Source organism: Lissotriton vulgaris, chromosome 1_1 (genome assembly GCF_964263255.1).
Source record: "Lissotriton vulgaris chromosome 1_1, aLisVul1.2, whole genome shotgun sequence".
Lineage (NCBI taxonomy): Eukaryota > Metazoa > Chordata > Amphibia > Caudata > Salamandridae > Lissotriton > Lissotriton vulgaris.
In genome coordinates, this window is record NC_141685.1 from 2,088,504,842 (window position 1) to 2,088,532,072 (window position 27,231).

The 27,231-nt window shown below is 44.9% G+C and overlaps 1 protein-coding gene across 2 annotated transcripts in view; it reads left to right on the top strand.

Annotated features, from left to right (window-relative positions):
* Positions 1-9,094: 9,094 nt before the first annotated feature.
* The window catches only part of CWF19L1 (CWF19 like cell cycle control factor 1), a 232,099-nt gene continuing 213,962 nt past the window's right edge, over positions 9,095-27,231 (top strand). The window contains exon 1 of one of the 2 annotated variants that reach the window (XM_086921175.1): positions 9,095-9,466. In XM_086921175.1, the coding sequence (XP_086777301.1) occupies positions 9,444-9,466 (23 nt within the window). In that variant the 5' untranslated portion in view covers positions 9,095-9,443. Of the gene's footprint in view, positions 9,467-9,614; positions 9,645-27,231 lie in introns of those variants that run through there. The other variant, XM_086921183.1, reaches the window with a different exon arrangement.

The following is a 27,231-nucleotide window of genomic DNA, read 5'->3' on the forward strand; positions in this document are numbered from 1 at the left end:
ATATTGGATAAGAGGAAGATCTGCCTCTCAGGACCTGGCTGCTGAACCAGGGGGTTTCCGCGTTTCACTTCTCCTCTTCCCACACGATCAGCTGCAAAGTGCGCCAGGCAGGAACATGACTCGAAATGAGAGCACTGGGCTTTCTTTCTTGTTTTAAATTGTTTATCTGTTCATTTACAGTAATGTAACAATGGATTCAAATGTAAGTTGTGCAAAGTACTAAGAAGGGGCAGGAAGGAAATCAGGGCCGCACTGAGTACGTAAACTTGTCCTGGCATTGGGCGTCCGCGTTACTTAATTTGAAAATGTAGTAGAATACGATTCGGCTCCAGGGACAGGCGTGATCTGCCGGTCTCTGTATTTGTCTATATCTGCCTGTGTGTGCATTCCTCTCTCTGCCACATGCTTCATTTTTATGCGCCTTCCATCCCATTCACAATGCCTGTTAGTTACAAGCTTGAAGCTGCTGTCTGTGGTGTAGAAGAGAGCGCACATATTTCTATCTGAACGTGCCCATAACAATAGCAGAAGGCACATTTCGTATTTTGTTCACTACCTGTGGACCATTGCCACGTAAGAAGACTTAGTGACACTTAACCTGTCATGCCAGAAACGTTGGCGAGGCTGGAATGAAATAAAACTTTTTGGGGCCATTAAAGAGTGTCCTTTCACACATGTTGTCACATTAAGCATCCATCCATCCACCACCCAGCCACCCACTCATCCATCCACCCATCCATCATTCATGCATCCATCCACCCATCCATCCATCCATCCATCCATCCATCATGCATCCACTCATCATGCATGCATCCATCATGCATCCATCCACTCACCCATCACGCATCCATCCATGAACCACCCAGCCAGCCACCAGGGTTGGATTAAGAAATATCGATGGTTGAATTAAGAAATAGAGCCACTCGTGAGTGTCATAAAAAAGCTTTAGCTAGATACGAGGCTCAAACCTTGTTTTCCAGCACCAAAGTCGGCCACACTAGCCGTCAGACCACACCCTCTCTCCTTTTGTGTGGCCCTGCAGTTTTCACATCTTATGATTTCTGCGAGGCTGCAGACTTATTTCAGACGGTATTCTTTAGAATAACTTGTTATTGCGAGGCTGGAATGAAAAAAAACAACTTTTCCAGGCCATTAAACAGTGTCCTGTCAGTGTCATACACGTTGCCATCGCTATAGCCGCAGTTTCTGCGAGGCTACAATGAAAATACTACTTGTTATTGCGAGAGACATCTGAACCATCGAAAGCAGGGGATTGGGAGTTTTTCTGCATAAAGCGGAGTGGCATCAAATTTGTTTTCACGAAGGATGCTAACTGGCCAAAGGTGAGCGCTGAATGTGTGAATCATTACCACCAAGCATGACAGAGCTTGTAGAACACTTCGACATCCTGCCACAAATATAAAGGGGCACGTTACGAAGTATAGGATGTGTGATCTCTCCCTGCTCATGTAAAGCGCTCTGATACCTTTAGGTCGAGTTTGGACTACATAAAACTGCAATTTGGAGAAAGAGAGCGAGGGAGAGGGTGAGGGTGAGGGAGAGGGCAAGAGAGAGGGAGAGAGACAGAGAGAGAGACAGAGAGAGAGAGAGAGAGAGAGAGAGAGAGAGAGAGAGAGAGAGAGAGAGACACACACATCTGGTGGCCAAATCTCAAAACATAAAATCAGATAACGTGCAAAACCGGCTTCCCTGCTTATCCAAACTGTGTGATCCTAGGCAAACATTTCATTCCACAGAGCCTCATTTTTAGGTTGAAGCCTACCATACGGTGCAGCTATTTGGTTTGCTCATGACATCGTGGGGAAATTCTGAAAGCTTCTCTGGGAATACATTTCACCTATTGCTTACCATTGTCTTTGTAGTTTGTAACTCACAGTTGCCTGCTTTTTATTTTCTGCTTTTAGTTGCTTTGGGCTGTCCAGCTTGAGTACATCTCTCTTGTGGGCATCTCTTGTTTACTGGATCCTTCCGAGTCCTGCCTCTCTGTAAACAGGCCTTTAAATCTTATCTTGTCACATTTGCTGTGCAAAGAGGACAGAGCTCAAATGTCACTCTCTGTCTTCCAAGGGAGCTTGGGGCCAGATGTAGGTAAATGTAATTTACCGATTTTTAAATACTGAATTTTACCGATTCGGTATTCAAAAATCGGTAATTGACATGTAGGGAAAAATTCTGTATTTTTTACCGAATCGGTAAGATTCGGTATTTACCGATTCGGTAAATACCGAATCGGTATTTGCTATTGAATCCTATGGGCCTTGAAGCCCATAGGATTCAATAGCAAATACCGATTCGGTATTTACCGAATCGGTAAAAATACCGAATTGCTAAGGGGGACAGGGTGTCACTTTGACACCCTGTTGCACCCCTGTAACTGGCTTTTGCGCCATGTGGCACACAGACATGCCCTTAGGGCATGTCTGTGTGCCACATGGCACAGGTGTACAGGTGTACATGCACAGATGATGAAATGGCGCTAAAATACAGCCCTGCCTGACCCCCCGATTTATCTTAAAATCTCTAGTAACTTTCAGGTCTTTGGTATAACGAACATTTGCTCGAGTGTCACTATGGAGGTCGGCTAAAAAGTTAATCAGATTCTTCTCAATCCCCATTTTTAATAGGACATCCCAGAGTTTATTTCTATCTACGCAATCAAAGGCCGATGAAAGGTCCATAAAAGCCATGTATATAGTTCAATTTCTAGCCAAAGTATACTTGCCACTGATTAAGTATAGATTCAGGCATTGAGTTATTGTTGAGTGCCCTGGTCTGAACCCGTATTGGACGGGCGACATTACGTTGTTGTTTTTTGCCCACGTGGTCAACCTATTTAAAATTATACCTCCCACTACTTTGGCAACTGAGTTTATCAGGGAAATGGGCCTGTAACATGCTGCATTGCTTCTGTCCCCCTTCTTATAAACGGGTACTATAGTTGAGGCTCCCCAGGACTTTGGGCTCCCAATTACAACACCAGCATTGACAACCGCGGTGAGGATTGGGGCCCAAAGTGAGATGTTTGATTTAAATAGATCTGGGGGAAGGCCATCTGGGCCCGGGGCCTTGTTACTGGTTAAGCTACGGATCCCCATTTCGACTTCTTTAACTGTGAAATGCAGGGGTGTTTCTTCTGGAAATTTAGTTTCTTGTATCATTTGTAGATCATCGCTCTTGAAGATTAAGCTAAAATGGGTAACCCACTCATTCTCGGGTATATTAGTTCCAAGGCTGGCAGCATTGGGGTCATCAAACATCGGCTTGTTAATTATGCTCCAAAACTTGGAGCTGTTACTCAGAGTTGATGGGTCAAGTAAAGACTCCCAGATATTTGCTTTTATGTCCTTTTTGCGAGATGCCAAGGTTGATTTATATTTAGATCGCAAGATTTTAATATGTGCGGAATCCCTTGGCTTTTTCTTGAGAGCCATTTTCAAATTTCGACTAGCTGCTGAACAAGCGTGGTCAAACCATCTTGGTTGAAAAACAGTTGGGCCTTTCATTGGCGCAGATAGCAGTTGATCGATCCTTTGAACTACAACAGCAAAGGCAGATAAAATAGATTCAGGTGGTATGGATTCAGTGACACAAAGGTTGAGTTCCTGTATGCAGCTCATTTTAACAGACATGTACAAAGTCTCACTGTTTATCATGGACCATTTCAAACGGCGATTTCTGTTGATCAGTTTTAAAGCACCCGTGTCTTTATAATTTTTTCGTAATTCAAAAAGACCCTCTCCTAGTTCAACGGAGATTGGGTTGTGGTCACTAAAGATGCTTTCGTGTATTTTGAAGTTTACGGCTACATTTGCCAGATCAACGGAGAGAAGAATATGGTCTATGAAAGAGCCGTGCTCAGAGCCTTTGTAAGTTGGTACTTCAAAAATAAAGGAGTCATCTTTCAAGGACATAGCGAAACTCAGGTTCAGGTCATCTGTTAAATTATTCACGTTGGTACCTCGCGGACAATGAGCAAAATGAAGTCCTGACCTATTCCCACATCCCAAAGAATCCAGGGTTGTCTCGGTTGGATTTCCACAGATATGTGTATTGAAATCACCAAGAATTATTTTATTCCGTGGGAATTTTATCAAGTTGTCTCGCAAGTAATTGTGGAGCTTGATGATATTGCACTGAACCTTGAGCCCACCCAATCTACTCTCTTCACATGAGAAATGCACCCATTTATATGAGAGGGAAGTGGCCTGTGTTTGGTTAGCCATTGCATGACCTTGTTTTTTAGTTCCGCATAGGTCTCCCCCCTGTTATCAGCCAGTTTGGGGACCCCAATCATGACAATTGTATATGCATTAGATTCTGGTGGGAGATTTATATGGATAGGTCTTTTTGCTATCGTCGATTTAGGCTGATTTATCCCTACTGTCTTAGTGGGAATATTCACCGTTAATAATGTGGGGTGCCTCATTGTCTCCGCATTTTCTTGCTATAACTGATTCTAGAGAGTGACCCTCTGCAGCCCATTCACTGTCATCAGTTTCGTCATATACCTGTGTGATTTGTGTGTTATTCACAGGTGTAGCTACTACCTGCCGCGGGTTGGACACTACCTGTGTTGTTATTACTGGGTGGGTTTTAGCTGGAGATGCCTGTCGCTGAGGCGATGTCTGTTTGATAGTAATGTTTGTTGTAGCACTAATGGTTTTCGCGATTTTAGTGTTGTTATCTTTGAGAGTTGTGCTTGCTGGAACAAAGATAGAAGTTGAATTGGGCGTTTTTAACATTTTAAGAATGCTAGAGGATACTTCATTTTGTGCTCTCTCGAATTTTCCTAGAGCCTTCTCTATATTGATAATTCGTTTGCTGATGGGCTGTAGGAGAGATTTGACCATCGATTCTATTTCACTCAGGAGGGATGTTTTCATTGTGGACATCTGATCTATTTGCCTTATTTGATCTTTAACCGAAATACTCTCAATGTTATTCTTTTCATTTCGGGATGTATCCGGGACTTGGGTAGGTGTCAACGGAGTCCCAATTATGGTTGTTGCAGAAGATTTCCCCTGTCTGAGTTTCTGCCACATGTCTTTAATTGAGTGTTTCGATTTGACTGTTGGGCAGTAGGTTTTTTTCGACAGATGTTTTGTCTTTCGTTTTTTCTTATGGTGCTGAGTTTTACTTGTTGGTTCATGAATTATCGCCGGTGCCAGTTGAGTAGCAGGTGTTTGGCCCTCCACTAGTTGAACCTCTAGATCTAAAGGCGATGTGTGCAGGCAGCTTATGTTGTTACCATGGCTAGTCGCCACCAGAGGACTACTTTCCATGGTATTCTCTACAGGGCATGTAAACAAGGGTTTCGAGGTGTTATCCTTAATATGCGACCCTGGCAAATCTGTAAACGACTGCATTAATAATGATTCCTGAGAGTTAATTGTGGAATCCAAAATATGTGTGTTTTCGGTAGTGTGCAAGGACAGATTTGGAAAACACATATCTGGGGTCAAGGAAAGTCGTCTCTCTGTGTCCTGAATGGCGTCTGCCACTACACTAATAGTTTTTTGTAACATAAGATCTATGGCAGTTATGGTGGGTAATGGTGTGCTCACAGATTTTAATCTTGTAGTGGATCTCGTTGCCATCGGAGTTTTATTTACTTTGGTCATCCTTAAGATGTTAACATATAACTATAAGCCGTATATCTGGTAGACGGGTTACCTTATTACAGGGTGTCTTATGAGGAGATGTTAAGGGGGTGGCCCGTCCCGTCCACTTCAGGCCCCTGAGGGCCCCAGAGGGCCCGCCCTTCGCCCGGCGTCCCGCTCGCGTCCCGCGAGACGGGTTCGTTGGCAATTTAAAGCGCCACCTGGCGCTCGCTGATGACGCTGGATCCCAGTGAGGGCTGCTGGGTATTGTAGTTTGCAGCCCCTCGCCGGTCTCCTCCAGGCAGCCCCGCTGTAGTTAGAATCACGTGCGGTCGGCTGCTGGAGACTGGCGGTCGGGTCCAGGCTGTGTCAAGGTTATCGGGCAGCGCAGTTTTAGCCTGACGGTGATATCGCAGTGGAGAAGGCACAAGTTAGTTCAAGGTCTAAGTTGGTACAAAAATGAGAACAAGCATTTACAATGCAATGGTTTTGCCTTTGTTAAAGTTAGAGCTATTGGCATTGCTCTTGACATTATTTTTATTTATGTGCTTTTTTAAAAACATAAATAAATGGCATTGTCATTTACAATGCCAATAGCTTAATCGCTCGCAAATGCATGACCTCTTGCATTTTACACCCACACACAGCCACACACGCAAAGCCACCCACACACACATAGAGTCACCCACACAATCTGCACTCTGAATCTGCACTCTGAATCTGCACTCTGAATCTGCACTCTGAATCTGCACTACAGCTGCACTCTGCACTCTGAATCTGCACTCTGCACTCTGAATCTGCACTCTGAATCTGCACTCTGCACTCTGACTCTGCACTCTGAATCTGCACTCTGAATCTGCACTACAGGCTTTGCCAATGCTTCTTTGGTGACACAACCCTAGTATAATGGACTAGCTGTAACCTTCATGCCATGCTTAGTCTACCTGTTGAAGAAGGGCACGAATACTCTTAGAAACCAATAATTTCATACTTAAAAGCGACCATTTCCTCATCTGTCATATAAAATTGTTATTGCGCATGTATTTTTGTGCAGTATAAAACAGTCTGTTCATTGCCAGCGCTTGTGGATGCGTGTGAGTTCCTTGAAAGCAGACCTGGAAATAAAACTCCTCCCAATAGCCCAAGGTCTAGTAAAATGTTACCAGCGCAAGTTGAATTCTGACTGCAACCAATTATCTTCACAGGGATTGTTATGCGTGAAAAATTGGGAGCCGCCCAATGTTTAGGGCATAATTCAGAGCTATGTGGTAATGTTCAAGTGCATGTTTTCCCACTTTAAAGCAACCAGTTAAACTCCATCCTGCCTTGTCCCACACTTTGAAGTGTGGGTTCCTAGAAATACTGGTGGCCAAGCTTTACTTGCACCCTGAATGCGCGTAACACTATCCCGCAGAGCCGAGCAGGTGTTAAGAGTTTATACGCTTGTAGAAATAATGCGCTTAGAAGCACCTGTGGAAAATGTAACATTGACTGAATGCTGATTCAGACGCTCTCCGTCCTCGTACAGAAAATTGTTATTGCGCATGTATTTTTGTGCAGTATAAAACAGTCTGTTCATCGAGAGGGACGGGGGGAGGGCGGCGGGAGAGGACACGGACGGCGGGAGACACCGGAGCAGGAAGGCGGGTGCCGGCAATGCCGGCTGTTCATCGAGAGGGACGGGGGGAGGGGGGCGGGAGAGGACACGGACGGCGGGAGACACCGGAGCAGGAAGGCGGGTGCCGGCAATGCCGGAACAGATTCGGGGGCGTTCCCGGCTTTTGGCAGTCTGTTCATTGCCAGCGCTTGTGGATGCGTGTGAGTTCCTTGAAAGCAGACCTGGAAATAAAACTCCTCCCAGTAGCCCAAGGTCTAGTAAAATGTTACCAGCGCAAGTTGAATTCTGACTGCAACCAATTATCTTCACAGGGATTGTTATGCGTGAAAAATTGGGAGCCGCCCAATGTTTAGGGCATAATTCAGAGCTATGTGGTAATGTTCAAGTGCATGTTTTCCCACTTTAAAGCAACCAGTTAAACTCCATCCTGCCTTGTCCCACACTTTGAAGTGTGGGTTCCTAGAAATACTGGTGGCCAAGCTTTACTTGCACCCTGAATGCGCGTAACACTATCCCGCAGAGCCGAGCAGGTGTTAAGAGTTTATACGCTTGTAGAAATAATGCGCTTAGAAGCACCTGTGGAAAATGTAACATTGACTGAATGCTGATTCAGACGCTCTCCGTCCTCGTACAGAAAATTGTTATTGCGCATGTATTTTTGTGCAGTATAAAACAGTCTGTTCATCGAGAGGGACGGGGGGAGGGGGGCGGGAGAGGACACGGACGGCGGGAGACACCGGAGCAGGAAGGCGGGTGCCGGCAATGCCGGCTGTTCATCGAGAGGGACGGGGGGAGGGGGGCGGGAGAGGACACGGACGGCGGGAGACACCGGAGCAGGAAGGCGGGTGCCGGCAATGCCGGAACAGATTCGGGGGCGTTCCCGGCTTTTGGCTGACGTCGCGTGACGTAGCCAAAAGCCAAAAGTTCTCGGGAACGCCCCCGAATCTGGTCCGGCATTGACGGACAGGCCCGTCTTCCAATGGCTAGCCTCCATTTATGGAGCTAGCCAATGAAAGACGGAGGCCGTTCCTGTCTCCCGTATACAACTCAAGAGGTTTTCGCCTGCGCGAAAAAGATGCGCAGAAGCGCATCTTTTCGCCAGGCAAAACCTAAAAAGTACCCAACGCTGATGATTACACTAAGAAAAGCTTTAATAAGCTTTTTTTTTTACAAAGAAAACACTTTAAAATGTGCCTACAGCTGCTATGATCCCTGACTAATAATTGAAATAAACAAAGACAAAAATGCCATGCTAAAAATAAATACAGACATTTTTTTTTATAAAGTTCTACTAAAGAATCATTGTGCAGGCCTTTGCAAAATGTTAAAACGTGAGCAGATGGTTGGTATTTTTTGCTGGGAAAGGTGGCAACCCGACCTAGAGGGATGTGGTTACCCAACGAGTACAATCTCTAGGGCACCAAAGACTGACTTTTTTTTGCAGTTTTATATAGCGTGAACTTGACCTAAAGGTATTGTACCCGACCGCTTTGCAAGAGCACCAATTACATCACACAAGGTCGTACATATTTTTTTTGTTTTTTTTTAGGCACATGGAGATTAGGTGATTTGCTCATAATAACAGGATGTTGAGCCAACGCGAAGACTCATGGTTTGGCCATAAGGCCACATCCTCCGAATCTAACGTAATTTGCATAGCTCCTGCCTCTTAAACTTTTTTTGTGGTTTTGTACATTTTCCTTTCATTAAAAGATACATTTTTACTTTTTTTAGGTCGCGCTAAATAATAAGAGGTGTCCGTTTCTTTTTGTGTTACTCCTGTTGTCGTTGTGTGGAATATAGCTTGTTTTGGTTCTTTTTCGCCATGATTCGAGCTTGTTTTGAGCTTCTTTCCCAGGCAGAGTGTGCTCTTTGTAACTTCCGACAAGGAACATTTTAAAGGTTCCGCTCGATAAAACGAGTCACTCGGAACGAACTATTCTGCCTGTTAAATGATATTATTAAGCGACACATCAAGGATTTCAGTCGTTCTGTAATTTGCAACAGTCGCCGTGTCCTGCGCTCTGGTGCGCGTTCACTGTTCTCGTCTCCTAGCCGCAGCCCTCCAATCTAGTTTACTAGCAAAAGCGGACGTCTTCAATTGATGCACTTAGACTCCGGAAGTGCAATGGCCGCTCTTCCTGCTCTCTAAATGCTTTTATAGTGCGCACACTTTTACTTTTATTTGCCAGGGTGTGTTTTTAATGGCTGAACCGTCGCTTAGATTGTAAGTAGTACCGTTACATGTTTTACTTTGCGGACGTTTAGTTGTTTTTAGGGCATGCTGCTGAGTCGGAATTGTAAGAACTATCAGTTGGTAAAAATCCATATTCGGTTTTTACATGCGTGTTTTTTAAACTGTGCGTAGTGTTTGTCTTCTATACACCTTGAACAGACATGGAACCGTGGAGTTGATTGTTAGTGTTGGTTGTAGCGGGCACGTGTGACTGCACGTGTCGTTGGTGAATGATGTATTTACCCTTTGTTACGCCTGTCCTTTTCGCTTTAATAATTAGGCCAGTCTTAATAAGGGGGGAAAAGTATGCTAGCAAATTGGATGAAATGCAATAGTTTGATGCGATGTTGTAATTGCAACATTTTCCACGTAATCATTTTAATGCTAAGGCGAGCTTGCTTTTTACTCCAATACGCTACAAAGGATAGCTGTGCTTTTAAGAGAGTGTGTTTTTATTGCCACGTTTAGCTGCTAACTTACGGTTTCATAAAGCCCCGGCCCTCCGAAAAAAGTATTTTATAATGTATGACATTTCTCAGTTTCAGTGATGCTTTCTAATATCTGTGGCACTTCTTCCTTCTCTGCATTAGCCACATCCGAGGAAGATTACGAGTCGTAAAAACGAGAGATTTGGCGTTAGTGGTTGTGATACAAACTGTCCTTTTTTTGTGCTATACTTTTGCGATTCTCTCTGAATTATAAACCTAGTACGTCTATAATATTTGCCCTGCCAAGGGGACCACTATAATTGCATTTATGTAACTTGTACTATCCTTGATTAGGCGTCGAACTGCTATACGCTGGGAAACACACTGCTCCGAAACCCAAGGTTAGAGGTGACAAGGTATTATTAGGTTGCATAAGTATAGATTATTTACGTTCTTTTTAACTTCATTCTTGGTCATTTCTAACGTGGGGTTGTGTGGTAGGTCCTGATAGCTGGTCCTTTAGGTTTGTCAGGTAAGATTTGAACCTTCTCTGGCCTTCCATTGATCGTTCTGTTATGTATTTGTTTAAAACAGACACATGGCTGACCTGTTTGTAGGGGCATCTGGTTCTCTCCCCCCCCCCCCGCCCCCCCTTATTAGTAAGGGTGTGCTTTGTAAAGGATTTTTGCTGATTCAGTGATCTTAAAGTGCTCTTCAGTGACATTGGTCTGTAGGCAGTGAGGCCAGAATTTGTGATGGCAGTCACTTAAAAATAATAATAAGATCGTATGGATTTGATGGATCACTTTTTTAATAACCAGATCTTATTTATTTATTTTTAAAGTTTTATATAGCGCTAGTGGGTATCGGAGCGCTTTACATACACAAAGGAAATGAAAAATTGTAGAATATCGCAGGACATGAGGATGCTTAAAGATAAATGCAAAGGCAAACTTCTTATGTATCCAGTGAGGGGAGAAAGATGCCGGTGGTTTACACCGTCAGATAATCACCATCCTTGAAGGTCGGAGTGAGGGGGGAGTCCATTAGGTTATTGATGCCTAGGTTAGTTGACTTGGTCGGTAAAGTGTTGGTTGAGGGGAAGGATTTTCAGGTCCTTTTTGAAGCAAGAGAAGGAGGGGTTGTATCTGAGGTCGATAGGGAGTGCGTTCCATGTCCTGGGTACGTTACCAGAGAAGGACTGGCACTGGGTAGTTTTCAGTTTCGGAGGGATAAGAAGTGAGTTGATGCTTCTCAGAGTTCTGGATTTTTCTGCTTTTTACTAGTTTGTTGTTTATGTAGTGGGAGGATTGGGCATGAAGGGCCTTGTATATGATGCAGGCCAGTTTGTAAATACATCTACCCTCAATTGGAAGCCAGTTGAGGGTTGGTGAGATGTGTTCAAATCTTTTTACACCAGATAGGAGTCGAGCTGCCATGTTAAGGACTGACATTAGTGGGGCTAGGTGAGCTTTTGCTGACCCTGTTAGGATGGCGTTTCAATAGTCCAGTTTAGAAAGAACTAGGGATTGTATGATTGTCTTGAGATCATCTTGAGGGATGAAAGGTTTAATTTTCTTGAGGTGTTTTGGAGAGTAAAGCACACTTTTTGCAGAGTTCTTGATGTGGTCCTTCATTGACAAGTTCTAATCCAGGGTAATGCCTAGTGACTTTACTGAGTCGGATAGGACGAGTGAGCAGTTTAGAGCATCAAGCTCCTTGAGCCAGTCTTGAATTGGTCAGTAGTTACTTTTCGGAGAGTACGGTATAAATTTCGTGTTGTCCGGGTTCAGTTTTAAGTGGTTTGCATTAAACCAGGTTTGGATCTTGGTTAGCGTGACTATGAGGTGTCGGATGTCACTGGGTGATTTTGATTTTTGTGTCATCTACATATAGGTGGTATTGAACCCCTGCTTGTTTCAGAATAATTGCGAGATGTTCCTTGAAGAGAGATGGTGAGAGGATCAATCCTTGCGGTCTCCAAGTTTGACTTGTGTTAGTACAGAGAGGCAGGGGTTGATTTTAATCTGTTGCGAACGGTGCTGCAGGAAGTAATTTAACAATTCTAGTTGTGCCATTAATGCCAGAGCGCCGTTTTAGAGTTTCAAGTAAAGCTCGATGGTTGATTGTGTCAAATGCTGCTGATAAGTCAATAAGGATGAGGAGGCAGGCTTCACTTTCATCTAAGGCTCTGTGGATATCGTCTGCAAAATTAAGCATAGCTGTTTCGGTGCTACAACCTTTCCTGAAACCAGACTGAAAGGTGTTGAGGAGGTTGAAGTCATCCATATGTTTTAGTTGTTGGAGAATGCACGTCTCCGATGTTTTAGCCAGGAAGAGAAGGTTGGAGATAGGTCTGAGGTTGTTGAGCTCGTTGGGGTCGGCCTGTGGTTTCTTGAGTATAGGTGTGATTTGTCCTAGCTAAAGGGAGTCTGGGACATGACCTGAAGTGAGAGAGGAGTTGATGATTTTTGTCCAGAAAGGGGTAATAATGTGGTTGAGGTTTTTTGCTATTGTGGATGGGAGGGGGTCCCTAGTGTGGGAAGTAGGCTTTAAGCTTGCAATTATATTGAAGACTTCGATTTCCAACTTGAGTTCAAAGTTTGACCAATTAGCGTCACTTTTCAGTTGGAAGCGGGCCTGGTTGTCGGTGGTATGGTTTCGCTCTGCTTGGTCAACTGTGGCTAAAGTGGGGCGTGTTGTGAGGGAGGGGGGATTTGAGGTTTGGATGAAGGAGTGCTCAGTTTTTTACACTCTATCTGTGAAGAAGCTGACTATTTATTTGCATCTATCTATGGTGGCTTTTATTTCTTGTGTGGGGTGTGCCGTTTGTTTGACTTTTGACAACGTTGAAAAGTTCTCTAGGGCTGTTCTTCGCCTGGTCTAGTTGGCTGCGGAAGATAGTGCCCTTTTCTCTAAAAATGTGTTTTTTATGTGCCAACCGGGGTGATCTAAGTTGCGCTGGGTTAAGAGTGCAAGGGTTTAGTCTCCAAGTCCTTTCTGATTGTCTGAGTTGTCTTCTTTCGTTATTAAGATCCACGTTGAACCAGGATTTAGATTTGATAGATCTTTTATGTTTGAGTGGAGCTACTTCATCTAATACCTCTGTCATTGTGGAATTAAAGTGGGCTGTGAGGTCATCAGCCGTCATATTGGAGGGCTGAGGTAGTAGATGGGCATGAATCTTGGATTCCAGTTCGGTTATGGGGACTCCTTTGATGTTCCTGGTCCAGTGCTTAGGTTTGTCAGGTCGTATAGGATGGGGTCTGACATGTGAGTCAATATTAAACATTGATGTGACCAGTCAATGGGAGACATCGATCTCAAAGAGACCAGCTTGTTTTGGTGATGATCATATCCAGAGTTACTCCTTTGATGTGTGTTGGTTCATTGCAGAGTTGTTTGAGGTTGGTAATTTCAAGCAGGTTAGAGAGGTTCTGGGTTGTAGTGTCTTCTGGGTAGTTCCAGTGGATATTGAAGTCACCCAAGAAGACGTCTTCCATGTTTGTTAGTGAGAAACAAGTTATTACGTTGGGTAGTTATTCAGCGAAGAGGGTACGTTCACCAGGAGGATAGTAGATGGTGTGAAATTTGATGGGCGTGGTGCCTTTGACTGCAAGTTCAACCTTGGTCCTCAAGAGTCAGGTATTCTGTGGGTTTAAATTGGGGGTGGGCGGAATTCGGGTAGTTACGCCACGCAAAGCTCAGCGAAACGGTAAAAAATCTCTGCGAACATGCAAAAGTTCAGCGAACACGCGGAATTGCTTGTTCCGCCTGTTCGCAATGCTGTTTTCCTGTTTGCAAACGCTGTTTGCATGCTCAGGGAGAAATCTCGCAAACACGCACTTTGAAAGCGCGAACAAGCAAAAAATTCCGCGAAGACTCGGATCACAGAATTTTTGGAAATTCTGCGTTCTCCGCGGAACGCGAAATTACCCAAATTCCGCGTGCGGAACGGAATCTGCATCCCAGGCCTAGTTTTAATCTGGTAAGCTGTATTCCTTCTTTATGAATGAGAGCTAGGCCGCCACCAGTTTTGATTGGCCTGTCATGTCTGATGATGTTGTAGCCTGGAGGGGTGAGAAGGTCTAGTATGGGGGTAGAATGGTCATTGTGCCTGGATTCTGTAAGGAATGTGGTCTCTGTTTCTTCCGCGAGTATAACTTCGGCAATATCTATGGCCTATTGTACTGCTGATCTACAGTTGAGGAGCATGCACGATAGAGGACGAGGCGCCTCAGTGTTGGTGTGTACTGTATGTTTAGGAGTGTATTGAGCAGGGGGGCTGGGCGAGAGGACCGGTCTAGGGATTCTATTAGTGCTCACTAAAACTGGGATTGCCAATGGGGCTGTGTTCTGGCTAATTTCGAGGTAAGAGTCGTTAAAGTCATCTGCTTCTCGTTCTGAGATGGGGCGGAGAGCTGGGCTAGGTCAATGTGCCTGCTTCCTCATAGGGTTGGTGGGGCATGGGGCACCAAGTGGTGCCATGGAGTGGCATCATTGGGATTAGGAGTAGGGGTAGATTGGACATGAGAAGTCTGGTCGCTGTTGCTTCTGGTCCAGAGGTTAGGAGGAGGTGTTGGTCGTCTTTGGTCCAAGGGAGGGGAGTGAGCAATGGTAAGGAGAAAGCCTGTGTCCAGGGGATTGGCAGAGTGATTATAGGTGGAGGCGGATTGGGCATGTGGCAGAGGGTCGGTGGGGGTGGGGGGGAAGAGGGTGCAGTAGTTTGAGGGAGGTCATTGTCCCAAGGATTATCGCTGATGTTGGGTATGGACATGGTTTGGACAGGGGAAGTAGGGACAGTGGTGGAGTTGAGGATAGTTTGCAAGGGTAGAGCCGGTTCTCCTGAAGTTGAGGGGGAGGGTGCCTGTAGTGGGGTCTGTAATGGAAAAACTGTCATTTGAGTCCAAACTGCCTATCTCCCGATTAGCCTTGCAGCGTTTATTAAATGTGTGTTTTCTGGCCCTGGTGGTACTGGTTGAAGCCACTGTAGAGGTGTTTGGCGGTGTGATGATAGGGGTAGTGAGATTATAATTAGTGATGGTGGATGTCCACGAGTTGTAGCATGGGTAGTCAGGGGAGGGGGATTGGATCAGTTCCAGGTTTGTCGGGGTAGGGTGGCTGGGGGTATTGGGTTTGATGGTACTGATGAGTTAGAGAGGAGAGTCTTAAACATCCTTCTGAATTAATTGTAAGTGAGTATCAGTGGCTCTAACCTTTGCAGGTAATAAATTCCAAGTTTTGCAAATTGAATTGAGAAAGTAGTGCCAGCAGTTGTTTCATCCTGTATGCAGCGATTATTAAACACAGTGCTAACCATGTGGGTGATAAACAAAAAAAGCACAAGCCCTCCTGCGTTTGTACCTCTCCTGAAGGCTACCTGCGGGTAAGCAGGAGGGGGGGGGAAGTGAAAAGGAGATTAGTAAACACATGACCAAGCATTCCCATTACAATACAGATTCTGGTCTATTTTAAATTATGGTATATGAAAACATATACTGTAAATAGCCAAAATATCAACAACATATGACTATTTTGCTACATAAGTTTTGACTGGAGCCTAAAGCCAGGACTGGAGTTAGTTATAAATGATCCAAGTGCTAAAGTAGCTAAAGATATTGCATGGATTTGAGAGTAAGACACAGGTTAGTTTTTGTAGTGAGACAAGATTTTCAGACACTGTAGTCTATATTTTTGGAAATATGTTTAATTTCTATTTCATGCAGAAACTGTTTAGAAACCACTTGTTTTCAAATTAGTTTGACAGTTCTGAAAAGTCCTGTTTGGAATTTCAAGTGAGGTGTTTTAATGGCGTTATTCAGTCTCCCACAGTTAATTCAGAACCGGAACCCCCTTCACGGGTCTTAGAATATTTACTAGTGGCTTTTCACTAATGGCACAAGCAACACATTCCCTTACAAAATGTTCAACATCCTTGCCCAAACCCAACCACCAGAACTTGTCTCTGATTCTTCTTTTCACTGTTATCATTCCCACATGTCCTTCATGGGCCAAAGATTTACTTAAAATACCAACCGGAACCACCAACAAATCAGCACGTGTGAGTAGTCTACCACAACTGTTTAATTCAATACACACATGCCTATATGAAGGATCTCCAACCCCTATTGGTTTGCTTGGACAATGCCCTGCCTTAGTTAAAAAACTTCACTACTCCTTTTATAACTCTGTTGTCCGTCAAAGTGGTTTTCCTCTCATCCTCTGTGATATGACCATTCATGGTTGTGGAAACCAACCCAATCTTACTACATTCCTTTTCCTCTGCATCCTGACCAACGCCCAGTGCAGTTAAAGGCAGACACGTTGACCAAACTGCAAACATTTTCTTTAATCCAGAATGTACTCAACATGATACTGACATTTCTGTAGTCTGTACTGCCACATGGCTATCTTAGGAGTGGCATTACTTGCCTCCGTTGTGGTAAATAGGTCAACCAATGGTTTGTGAGCCACATGATTTGTGAATGGCACACCCCACAAATCACTTCTAAAGTGACCCACTGACCACCAGCAGGCCAATTCCACTCTCTCAATTACCAAATCAGTGACATCAGCTCCTTGCAAGGTATGCAACACAAAGACAACTGCTACATCCTTGCTATCATGGGATTGAAGTAAAATGATGTAAGTAAGAATGATGATCCAACACGTTGCTAGATGACAAGAAGTAGGTTTATTGCAGCACAGAGATAAACAGGTCTGTCACCCATCCGGCCAGCGCTCTAACTGCCACCCCATGGAACACCCAGAGGCATCATAGACAGAACCCACAGACAATCCAAAGAATTAACATGGAAGAAAGGCTAAGCACGATACAACATATCTCCCCCCCCTTAAACCACAAAAGGAAATAAAACAAAAACACAAGAAAGAAAAGAACAAAAAGACCCTCAATGAATATAATCATCCAAATAGACTGGAGGGCGACGGGAACGAGGACTCCTCAGACCGATCCCTGAAGGAGCAGAGTGAACAGGAACAGGATCAAGGGTAGAACCACCATCTTCACAAAAAGAAGTGGAAGCATCAGCAAAAGAAGTGGAAGCATCACCACTACCCACCTCCCCCCGTACAGCAGACGGGGAAAAAACATTTGAATCACACTGAGAAGATAACATGTAGCCATTACAGTTCTTGTCACTGACACTTGAAAAATCACCCCCAGAAACAACCCCACACTTTTGATAAAGCGCCACCCTCCTGTAATTCCACTTTTCCCCATTATCAAGAAGCACAAAATGGGCAAAAGTTTTTTTAACACCAAAAGGACCCCTAAATTTGGTAAGACCCTTAGCACACCGGCCAGGCTTAACCTTGACAAAGTCACCCACTGAGATTGGTAAAGAAGCCAGGTTAGGTGAAGAAGATTGATTATCCAGACCTCTTAACCAAGCAGGAGTCAACCTCGAAACAGGAGGACGACCTCGCATCAACTCGAAAGGAGACTTCTCCCCCTGTTTGTGAGGAGTTGAGCGATAGGCCCACACAAGCTCCTGAACTCGCTCATTAGAAAAACACCCACTCGCAACAAACATCTGGATCACACCCTTCACTAATCGATTCACTCTCTCACACAAACCATTGCTCTGTGGATTGTAAAGACACGTACGATGATGTTCAATACCATACTCACGCACAAAGGAAGCCATTTTCGCAGAAGTTAATTGAGTGCCGTTGTCGGTAATCAGCACAGACGGAAAACCTTCATCCACAAAGACACCCTTAAGAAAACTGATAGTGGAATCAGTAGTAATCTCTCTCATAAAGCGAACAGTTAACCACTTAGTAAAACAATCAATCACAACAATGGCAAAACGCTGATTAGAGGGTAATTCATTCATTGGACCAATGAAGTCCAAGCAAATACTGTGCCAAGGCAAATCCTTAAAAGAAATACTCCCAACCGAATGAGACCCTACAACCTTCAAACGCTTCTCTCCCTCCTTACAAAAACTACACTTAACTACACAATCCACAGCATCAGAATCGACCAAAGGCCACCAGAAATTCTCCTTCACACGTCGTTGGGTGATGGTCTGCGCCAAATGACCCTCGTGAGCCAAATTAAGGATCCTACCCCTCAAAGAACTAGGAGGAATAAAACGATCACCCCTCATCAACACATTCTTACCATACAGAGACAACTCACTCAAAACCCTAAGAAAGGGCCTAACTGGAGGTTCCACAGTACTCTCTCTTCTCGATCCTTTAACAACAAGATCGACAACAGCCTTTAGAACAGTATCCTCCTCCATGCCCTTTGACCACTCCTCAGCGGAAAAGGAATCCTCCCCCAAGAACAAAACATCTTGTAAGAAGGCAACAGCAGCGTCATCCTGCACATCTTCCAATGAATCTTGCCCCTTAACAGACCGCACAGGAAGACGAGATAAACAATCCGCCTGGATATTCCTCCAACCATGTACATACTCCACTTCAAATTGATAGTCCTGCAACCGAGATGCCAACCTGGGTGACCCCTTCCCAATTCCCCCAGGTGCCAAGACATTGAGCAGGGGCTTGTGGTCAGTACGAAGGATAAACCGCAAACCCCACAAATAAGTTCTAAAATAACTTGCCCCCCACGCAGCCGCGAGAGCCTCCCGCTCAATCACAGAATAGTTTGGCTCAGACACAGTCAACGGTCTAGATTCAAAGGTAACAGTTTTCTCCACGCCACCATGCTTTTGCAGAAGAACCGCACCAAGACCAATCCCACTGGCATCCACCATCAGAATAAAGGAGCGCTTGGTATCAAACGGAGTAAGAACATTCGCAGATTTGAGTTCAGCCTTAATCCCGATAAAACAAGAATCATGCTCATCAGACCACAGAAACCGGACCCCCTTTTTTAATAAACACCTCAAGGGAGCAGTCTTCGTTGAAAAATCCCTCACAAACTTAGCATAGAACTCAATTAGTCCCATAAAGGACCTCAGTTGCTCCTTGTCAGCTGGAGGAGGAGCTAACTCAATAGCCTCCAACAAGTTTTTTTTCGGTTTAACGCCATCAGCAGAGAGACAAAAACCTAAGTATTCAATTTCCTTAACTAAAAACGCACATTTCTCCCGCCGCAAAGTGAGCCCAGCATCAACCACCCTGCGTAAAACACTTTGTAGGGAACTGTTGTGCTCCTCCAGCGAATTACCAAAAATCAGGATATCATCCTGAAAGTATATTACTTTGTCTAAACCCTTAAACACTTCCGTGACCATTCTCTGGAACACGCTTGCAGCTGAGATCAGCCCAAACGGTAATCTTGTGAATTGAAAGGTCCCTTCACCAGTAATGAAGGCTGTCAGATGTTTTGAACCTTCTTCCAGACGAATCTGGTGATATGCATGTTTCAAATCCAACTTGCTGAAAAATTTCGCCCCCTTGAGTGTGGAAACCAATTCACCAATATTTGGCAACGGAAACACGTCAGCCACCACACACTTGTTTAAAGAATGCAGATCCACACAGAACCTAATTTTATTATCAGGTTTCTGCGAAATTACCACAGGGGAAATCCATGGAGAAGCTTCCACAGGCTCTATAATACCCCCTTGCAGCATTTCCTCCAGAACGGATTTTACTTCTTTTCGCAAAGCAAAAGGCACCCTTCTAGCCTTGTGCTGAATAGGAATACTACCCTCTTTCAACACAATTCTATGTAAATACCCTTGCAATTCGCCTAACTGTTCCCTGAAAACATGATTATAACTAGTAAGTATATCATCTACGGTAAAATTGTCTACAACCAAAACAGGTTCGTCCGCTCTTGGATTTACGACAATGTGCAGATCATATTGATGTGAACGTCCCAAAATGGCAGGACCATCTACAGACACATATACCTTACCCCAAGTGGACCTGTTCTTAAAGACAATTCTTCCTTCGAAGTATCCAAGGAGGTCAATTTTTTCACCCTGGTAACCAGAGGGAAAAATGTCACAGACCTCTAGACACCTATCACCCCACACATCCTTCAACAAAGACGCAGGGATGATGGTCCACTTCGAACCAGTGTCAACCATCAGATTGATACACTGGTCATCAATCACAAAATCAGCTTTAGGAATCCACTCTTTTCTCAAGGCAGGAACATACTGAATCACACAAAACAAGAATTTTGTTCACATCTCGTTTAAGTTCACCATACTCGTTCACAACAGTTACTCTTGAGTTAGTCTTGTTTTTTCACATCTTTGCAAAATGACCTAATTTGCCACACCGCAAGCACTCTTTATTATTTGCAAAGCAAAACTTCGCTTTAGACGTATGCGAATAGCTACCACATCTGGAACACATCTTTGACTGTGACTTGCTAAAGGGCTGTTGAGAAATACTTTTCTTTTGCAGAACATAACCTTTTTTTCTCACAATAGCAATAGCAGCCGCTTCACTATCACTATTATCACTATTAATACCCTTGTGTGAGACCTCTGCAACTTTTGGGTCTAAACCACTCTTTTGCAGTTCTTTCATACACTTCTCACTCTCCTCAACAACTTTGGCTAACTCAATCGCCACTTTTAAAGTGGGGTTTTTAGCAGCCCACAAACGTTTGTATTTTGCGATTGTTAGCCTGTACAATAAGTTGATCTCTAATGAGTTCATCTGTCATTTGCCCAAAGTTACACTTCCCAGATAACTCACGCAAACGCGCAACAAAATCGTCAATACTCTCATCCTCAAGTTGCTTGTTCTTGTAAAATTTGTATCTTTGTAGAACCAGGTTCTCCTCCTTCCCGAATCTAGTCTCAAGTCTTGTAACCGCCTCCTTAAACTCATCCAGAGGAGACTGTGAACCAGAGGGTAAAACCTGCGGTAAAAATGTAAATAAACGCTGTCCTTCCTTCCCCAAAGTTGTCATTAGAAGAGCTTTTTTCCTTTTTGGCGAAAAATCTTCCCGATCTAAAGCTTCTATATAGTTGTTGAACATTACAATCCAATCTTCCCAGGCAGTGGATGGATTCCCAGGTTCACTTAGAAATTGCGGAGGAAGAGCTACATTGACTGGCTGTGCCATAGTTACAGTTCCACTAAGCAGCAATGTCCAAATGAAAAAAAAAAAAAAAAAATTGCGCACTTTAATACTGAATGATAAGTCTCTCACTCCTGGATAGTTCGACAACTAAGTAGAAGACACTTCTTAAGCGCTTGCGCCAAAGCACAGACAACTTTCCAATCAAAGCGCTAATGACAAAGTAGCGCAAATTTTCACTGTGTAATGAAGGATAATAGATCAGTTTTCCACAAATAGCCCAAATTAAGACGCGCGCTTACTTGTTAACACCCTTAACAACGAGTGACCGCATAAACTCCAATTTGTTTAAGTCCACAACGACACGCGTCTTCAACGCGACCTCCGAAAGGCGATATGCTTTCCGCAAAATGGCCGACAGCGTCACACGTCACACGTCTGACCTCACGCTTGTGACGCCTCCAGACGCACAAGGAATCCGCTTGCCTGGTCGCTACGCAACCCGAAGAATTCCTTGAATGATGCGTCACACGTAAGGCCTCCCACGTTGCCAAGGAGATAGAACAGACAACAAACTCACCACAGAGTTGAAGTCGGAGTTGTCAAGGTGATTTACCGCTGACGTCACCTCCTTCGGCCAACGACAACACCGAGAAGGAAAATTCTGTTTTAAAACTTAGTTTTTCTCTTCTTTCGGGTGCCGCTCGACGACAAAACTAGCAGGAAGCTTCTTACTGTTGGTGCCTGTCACGCAGGATTCGCTGGGGGAACAGAACACCGTTCCTCTGTAAAATTGACTCCGCTGTAGTTTCTAAATCCCAAGCGATGGCCAGAAACATCCACAAGCCAAGTCGCCAAATGATGTAAGTAAGAATGATGATCCAACACGTTGCTAGATGACAAGAAGTATGTTTATTGCAGCACAGAGATAAACAGGTCTGTCACCCATCCGGCCAGCGCTCTAACTGCCACCCCATGGAACACCCAGAGGCATCATAGACAGAACCCACAGACAATCCAAAGAATTAACATGGAAGAAAGGCTAAGCACTATACAACATAAAACCGCACCTAATTCATACGGGCAGGCATCAGTGATAATTCTACGTGGATCACATTTCAAATGGTTTGAGGGGAAAGTTATTGGCTACCTCCATCCTCACTTCTTTGAATCCCCTGTCCATCCCCTTACACTGTGCAAATCTATCATTTTATTTAAAGAGACTGTCAATTGTGTGTTTTTTCTCTTCCCAAAGCTGCATTTTGGCAACTTACTTTTTCTTTTTGCAAGCGCGTGTCGGGTGTTTACCTCCAACTAAAATAGACTGGAGTGTACTGGTGCGAACAGCATTTCGTGACAATTAAGAAACATCTTGTTCGGAGCTTTGGGCATGCTCTTTTGGGGAGTAGGTGTGGTGCGGGTTTTCTTCAGAGGAGTGCTGTGCTGCTGAATTGTGTGAAGTAAGGGGGGTAGCTGGGATTCGGAGCGGTGGGGGAGCAGTTCCCCGCACTCCTCCCATACCTTCTGCCCAGGCATTAAAAAAACAAAACTCAGGAAGCGCATATTACTCAGCCAATATTTACATGAGAAAACAAATAAACGAAATTATGCGTGGTGCACGCTGTGCTCCTATGTATGGCTACGGTGCCTGAAAGGCCCCTGCATAGAGGCGCTTTATCTGGAGCTGTGGAAGGTGAGAAGCGGCCAGTAATTAGAGGAGATTAAGGAGCCCGGTATGCGACGGGAGACAGGCCAAGCTTCCATACAACTTTTTGACTTCTCTACAGAAAGCAGCGCGTCGAGGTCAGCCAGTGTGCGCTGGCAAAGCTCCCCGTACGTCACCCATGTCTGCAGCCCAAGAAATCAAAAGAAAACTCACACTTACTTACTGATTACTCATCAGGAAAGCTGGTATTATCAAAACCAGGCAGCAGCTGGAGGAAGGCAGGGACCAGGATGCCAGGCTGTGCGTTTGAAAAGCAGCTGGGGGGGAGGAGGCCGCTGCAGCCAAAGAGAGGGAGTGAAGGAGGAGGAGTCTGAGTCGGCGATGTGTGCGCGCACTGTAAGGGTGCCGGCGAGCGGTGCGCTTAATGAGCCATGGTGACAGGGGGAAAGCCAGATGGCGCTGAACGCGTAACTGCGCGTAACCTCAAGCTTTAGGCCACAAGTGGTGAGCTTTTTGAACCCCCCTTACTAAAAGTAAGGGGACCTGGCTTGGCAGTTCGGTCTGGACTGTTCCTATGAGGCACAGGGTCAAGACTGATTTACATATGGCTGGGTCTAAACTGGGGTGGCATGGTGAGCAAAAGAACAATGGTGTTGACCCAGATCTCTTGTCTGGAGGTGAATGTATGATTTATTCAGCATTCCGTCCCTCATTTGTTTGCGTAGCACTTTTCACCCTAGACGTGGGTCCCATACTCACTGTGCCACTGGATGCAAGCTAGCCTGGCTGATGAAGGGTAGTACCCAGAAACCGGTCCCAGGATGCTTGTTTCTGGTCCAGAGAGGACCTGGATTGGCAGTTCGGTCTGGACTGTTCCCATGAGGCACAGAGTCAAGACTGATTTGCATATGACTGGGTCTAAACTGTGCAAGAGGTGTGGCGCAGCAGCCAGGGTGACTGCCTCTGGATCCTGGGGCTAACGGTTCGAACCCAGGTGCCGGCGGCGGATCAGCCCAGCACCTTGTGACTCTGAGCAATAGCTTGCTTAATCTTTCCGACAGCCCCCAGCGCCGGGACACCTTTCCGGAGGTAGCTGTGCGCTTTACAAATACTGGACATTTAAACTCGGGTGGCATGGTGAGCAAAAGAACAATGGATTTAACTCAGATTTCTTGAATGCGGGTGAATGTATGATTTGTTCAGCATTCCGTCCATCATTCGTTTGCTTAAGATTCATGTAGTAACATTCCAAACAGGAATCAGTACTTCATCCAGTTCTAAATTGTAAGCAAGAGCTCAACATGTTCACAAACCACTTGTTATGTATGACATGTTCACAAGGGCTCCTAAATAATTACCTTAAGTAAAATTAACCATCACTGCAGTGGGTATTTAATACTTTTTAGCTTAGTATGTTGGTGCTACTAGCGTATCAGGTGTTCAGGGCACTGTACCTCTTCACACAGGCAGAATAAGTGCTCGCTATGCTTAACTCGAGGATTTCTTTAGTTTCTTTGTAGATAGTGTAATCCACAGCATGTTTTAGAGTCCCCTCGCACGCCAGGCATGCAACTGTTACCCTAATTGTGTCGATCCTGTGGTTTGAGACCCTGTGATGACCTTTAACTACCATTATTTTAACTGACTTTAATGTGTTCTTTCATCCTATCCTGGATATACGATGTCCTGCATATGCCTGCTTCTCTTAAAAGTTTTGTTCTTGTAATCTTGCTGTCTTTCAGTGGGAACTGTCTTGAATAGCCTTGCCAAGAGCAGAGCGTGTGGGATGTGCATTTGAAAGCATGAGAGGGAGTGAGACTTGTGGAATGTACTCTTTGGTTTTGAAGTGCAGTCTTGTGGGAAGTGATGCACATATGTGCTTGGTGTTGTACATTGAGAGATAAAGTATGTGATGCTATAGAACATTGAAAGAAGATTTAGTATGTGAATCTATAAACAGTTGTTCATAGTGTTGTACATTAACGAGAATTATAAAGTGCTTACTATTGGCTTTGACATGGCCTCATGTCACCCTTTTTCCCTGGCTTTGCCTTGCTTCAGCTTTTCTGCGTGCACAGCAGCGCTTGCAAGTTGCTTGGGTTATTCACGTTCAAGGTCTTTCTGTTTTGGTGAGGGATTGTTTGTGTTCTGAAAGGCTTTTGTAAGCTTCGTCAAGCTAGAAGCTGGAACATGTGCGATTTGGAGAAGGGAACGTGAGAACTCCTTCCTACCGTGGGAATGCTTGCTTGGAACTTGGCCAGTCCTGGTAAGATTCCTCTGGCCCAGGAGGAGGTCTCTCTCGAATCTTCTAGTGTGTTTATAGCTGATGGATGTGAACTTGGAAACTGGGAGTTTGGAATCTGAGGACGGACGCGTTTATCTCGGAGTTTTGACCCTGGTTGCTGATGCTCTTAATCACGGCTGTTTACTTCCCCAGTCTGAGATGCGGTGTTCTTGCGCCAGGTCAATTATTGAGTTTTGATTATTGCCATTGTGATGTGAGCCAGTGGCTGTGATCATTTGATATGTGAGTGAGTGTTTTTTCTTTGTTGTGTGAGTGAGTCAAGGTGCACCTCCAAAGTACTCATTTAATGTGTGTATATATAGCTTTCTGATCTCTTGAAGGGCGTCAAGTATATTTGCTTGAGTCTTATCATATTTGCTGCTTGTTTATTAATCCGTATTACTCAAATATTTAGGTTATTATTGCTTGCATATAAACATCTATGTCTCTTTGTATATTTGAATCTTTTGCATTTGACATCTGGGAAAGCTTTAGAGAGCATTGTGTAAAATAAACCCCACGCCTTATTCAAAAGAGCAAGAGTACTTGCCTTTTGTAAAATAAAACCCTTTTCTTAAGGTGCTGTGTTAAAATGTTATGACTGCGTCTGGCCATCGTGTAAAAAATATCTGTTTTATCTGATAGGCACATTCAAAACAAACGCCCTTTGATGCTTACACATGTTCCCCAGTTTACGTCTCTGGGTACTATTTACTGCCAAATGGGCATTTTGTGTTTTTCACGGTGACAAACAAAGCTTATTATCTGCCATTACCAACAAAATTCCCACACTTTGGTGCTGTAGGTCAGTGTAGTATTTAACCTGCACAACGGAAATTAAGAGGCTGTGAATGTTCAGTTTATTCATATAATTTGCTATTCTTGCTGTATGTTAGTTAAACATGGTGTTGTTTAACGAACATGCAGCAAGAAAGGCAAATTATATGAATGGCATTTTTATATGTAGTTTGAACGTTTTTCTCACCTTGGTACAAAAAGGGTCCCAATGTTATAGGAAATGTTTCTTATGAAATAAAGCTTACCTTATCCCATAAAAAGTTTATTCAGTAACCATTTAAGATTTTTATTTTACATGTAGGCTGGTGTGTGCCAATGCTTAGCAATGGTCTTTGTACCTTCCATAGTAAAACAGAACAAGCATTTACAATGCAACGGTTTTGCCTTTGGAAAAGTTAGAGCTATTAGCATTGTAAATGACAATTTTTTTATTTGTGTTCGTTTTGAAAACCGATAAATAAATGGCATTGTCGTTTAGAATGCCAATAACTTAATCTCTCGCAAATGGCACCCACACACCCACAGAGAGCCCCCCACACAGAGCCCCCCCCCCACACACACAGGGCCCCCCACACACACACCCACACAGAGCCCCACACACACACACACACCCACACAGAGCCCCCACACACACCCACACAGAGCCCCCACACACAGCCTCCCCTCACACCCACACAGAGCTCCCCCACACACCCACACAGAGCTCCCCCACACACCCACACAGAGCTCCCCCACACACCCACACAGAGCCCTCCCCCACACACCCACACAGAGCCCTCCCCCACACACCCACACAGAGCCCTCCCCCACACACCCACACAGAGCCCTCCCCCACACACCCACACAGAGCCCCCCCACACACCCACACAGAGCCCCCCACACACCCACACAGAGCCCCCCACACACCCACACAGAGCCCCCCACACACCCACACAGAGCCCCCCCACACCCTCACAGAGCCCCCCCACACCCACACAGAGCCCCCCACACCCACACAGAGCCCCCCACACCCACACAGAGCCCCCCCACGCACCCACACAGAGCCCCCCCACGCACCCACACAGAGCCCCCCCACACACCCACACAGAGCCCCCCCCACACACCCACACCCCACACAGAGCCCCCCACACACCCACACAGAGCCCCCCACACACCCACACAGAGCGAGCCCCCCTGTGCAAGTTATACACTGTTGTTAGAGATGAAACGCATAGGTAACCAACAGGTGTAAAAAGGACTTCAAAGGTGACAGACTGGGGAGAGAGATGATGATGATGTAGGAGTGAGCGAGAGAGGGATTATGCAGATAAAAGAGGAGTGTGAAAAGGGTTGTACACAGCAAGAAGTCTGAGAGGGAGTGTGTAGATAATGGGTAGGTTTGGGTGGGAGAAGCTCTTTGTGTAACATCAGGTGTACAAGGCTCAGAAGTACCACGTCCCCTAGGACCTCGAACATCTGGTACAGGCCGGATGCCTCGTTCACTCTCCTGAGGATGGCTGTGGTGAGCTGGGTGATGGGATACTGTGTCGCGGGCCAGGAGACCCCATGATAGCGGTGTAGGGTGATACAACATGTAGTGTGCAGGTGGAA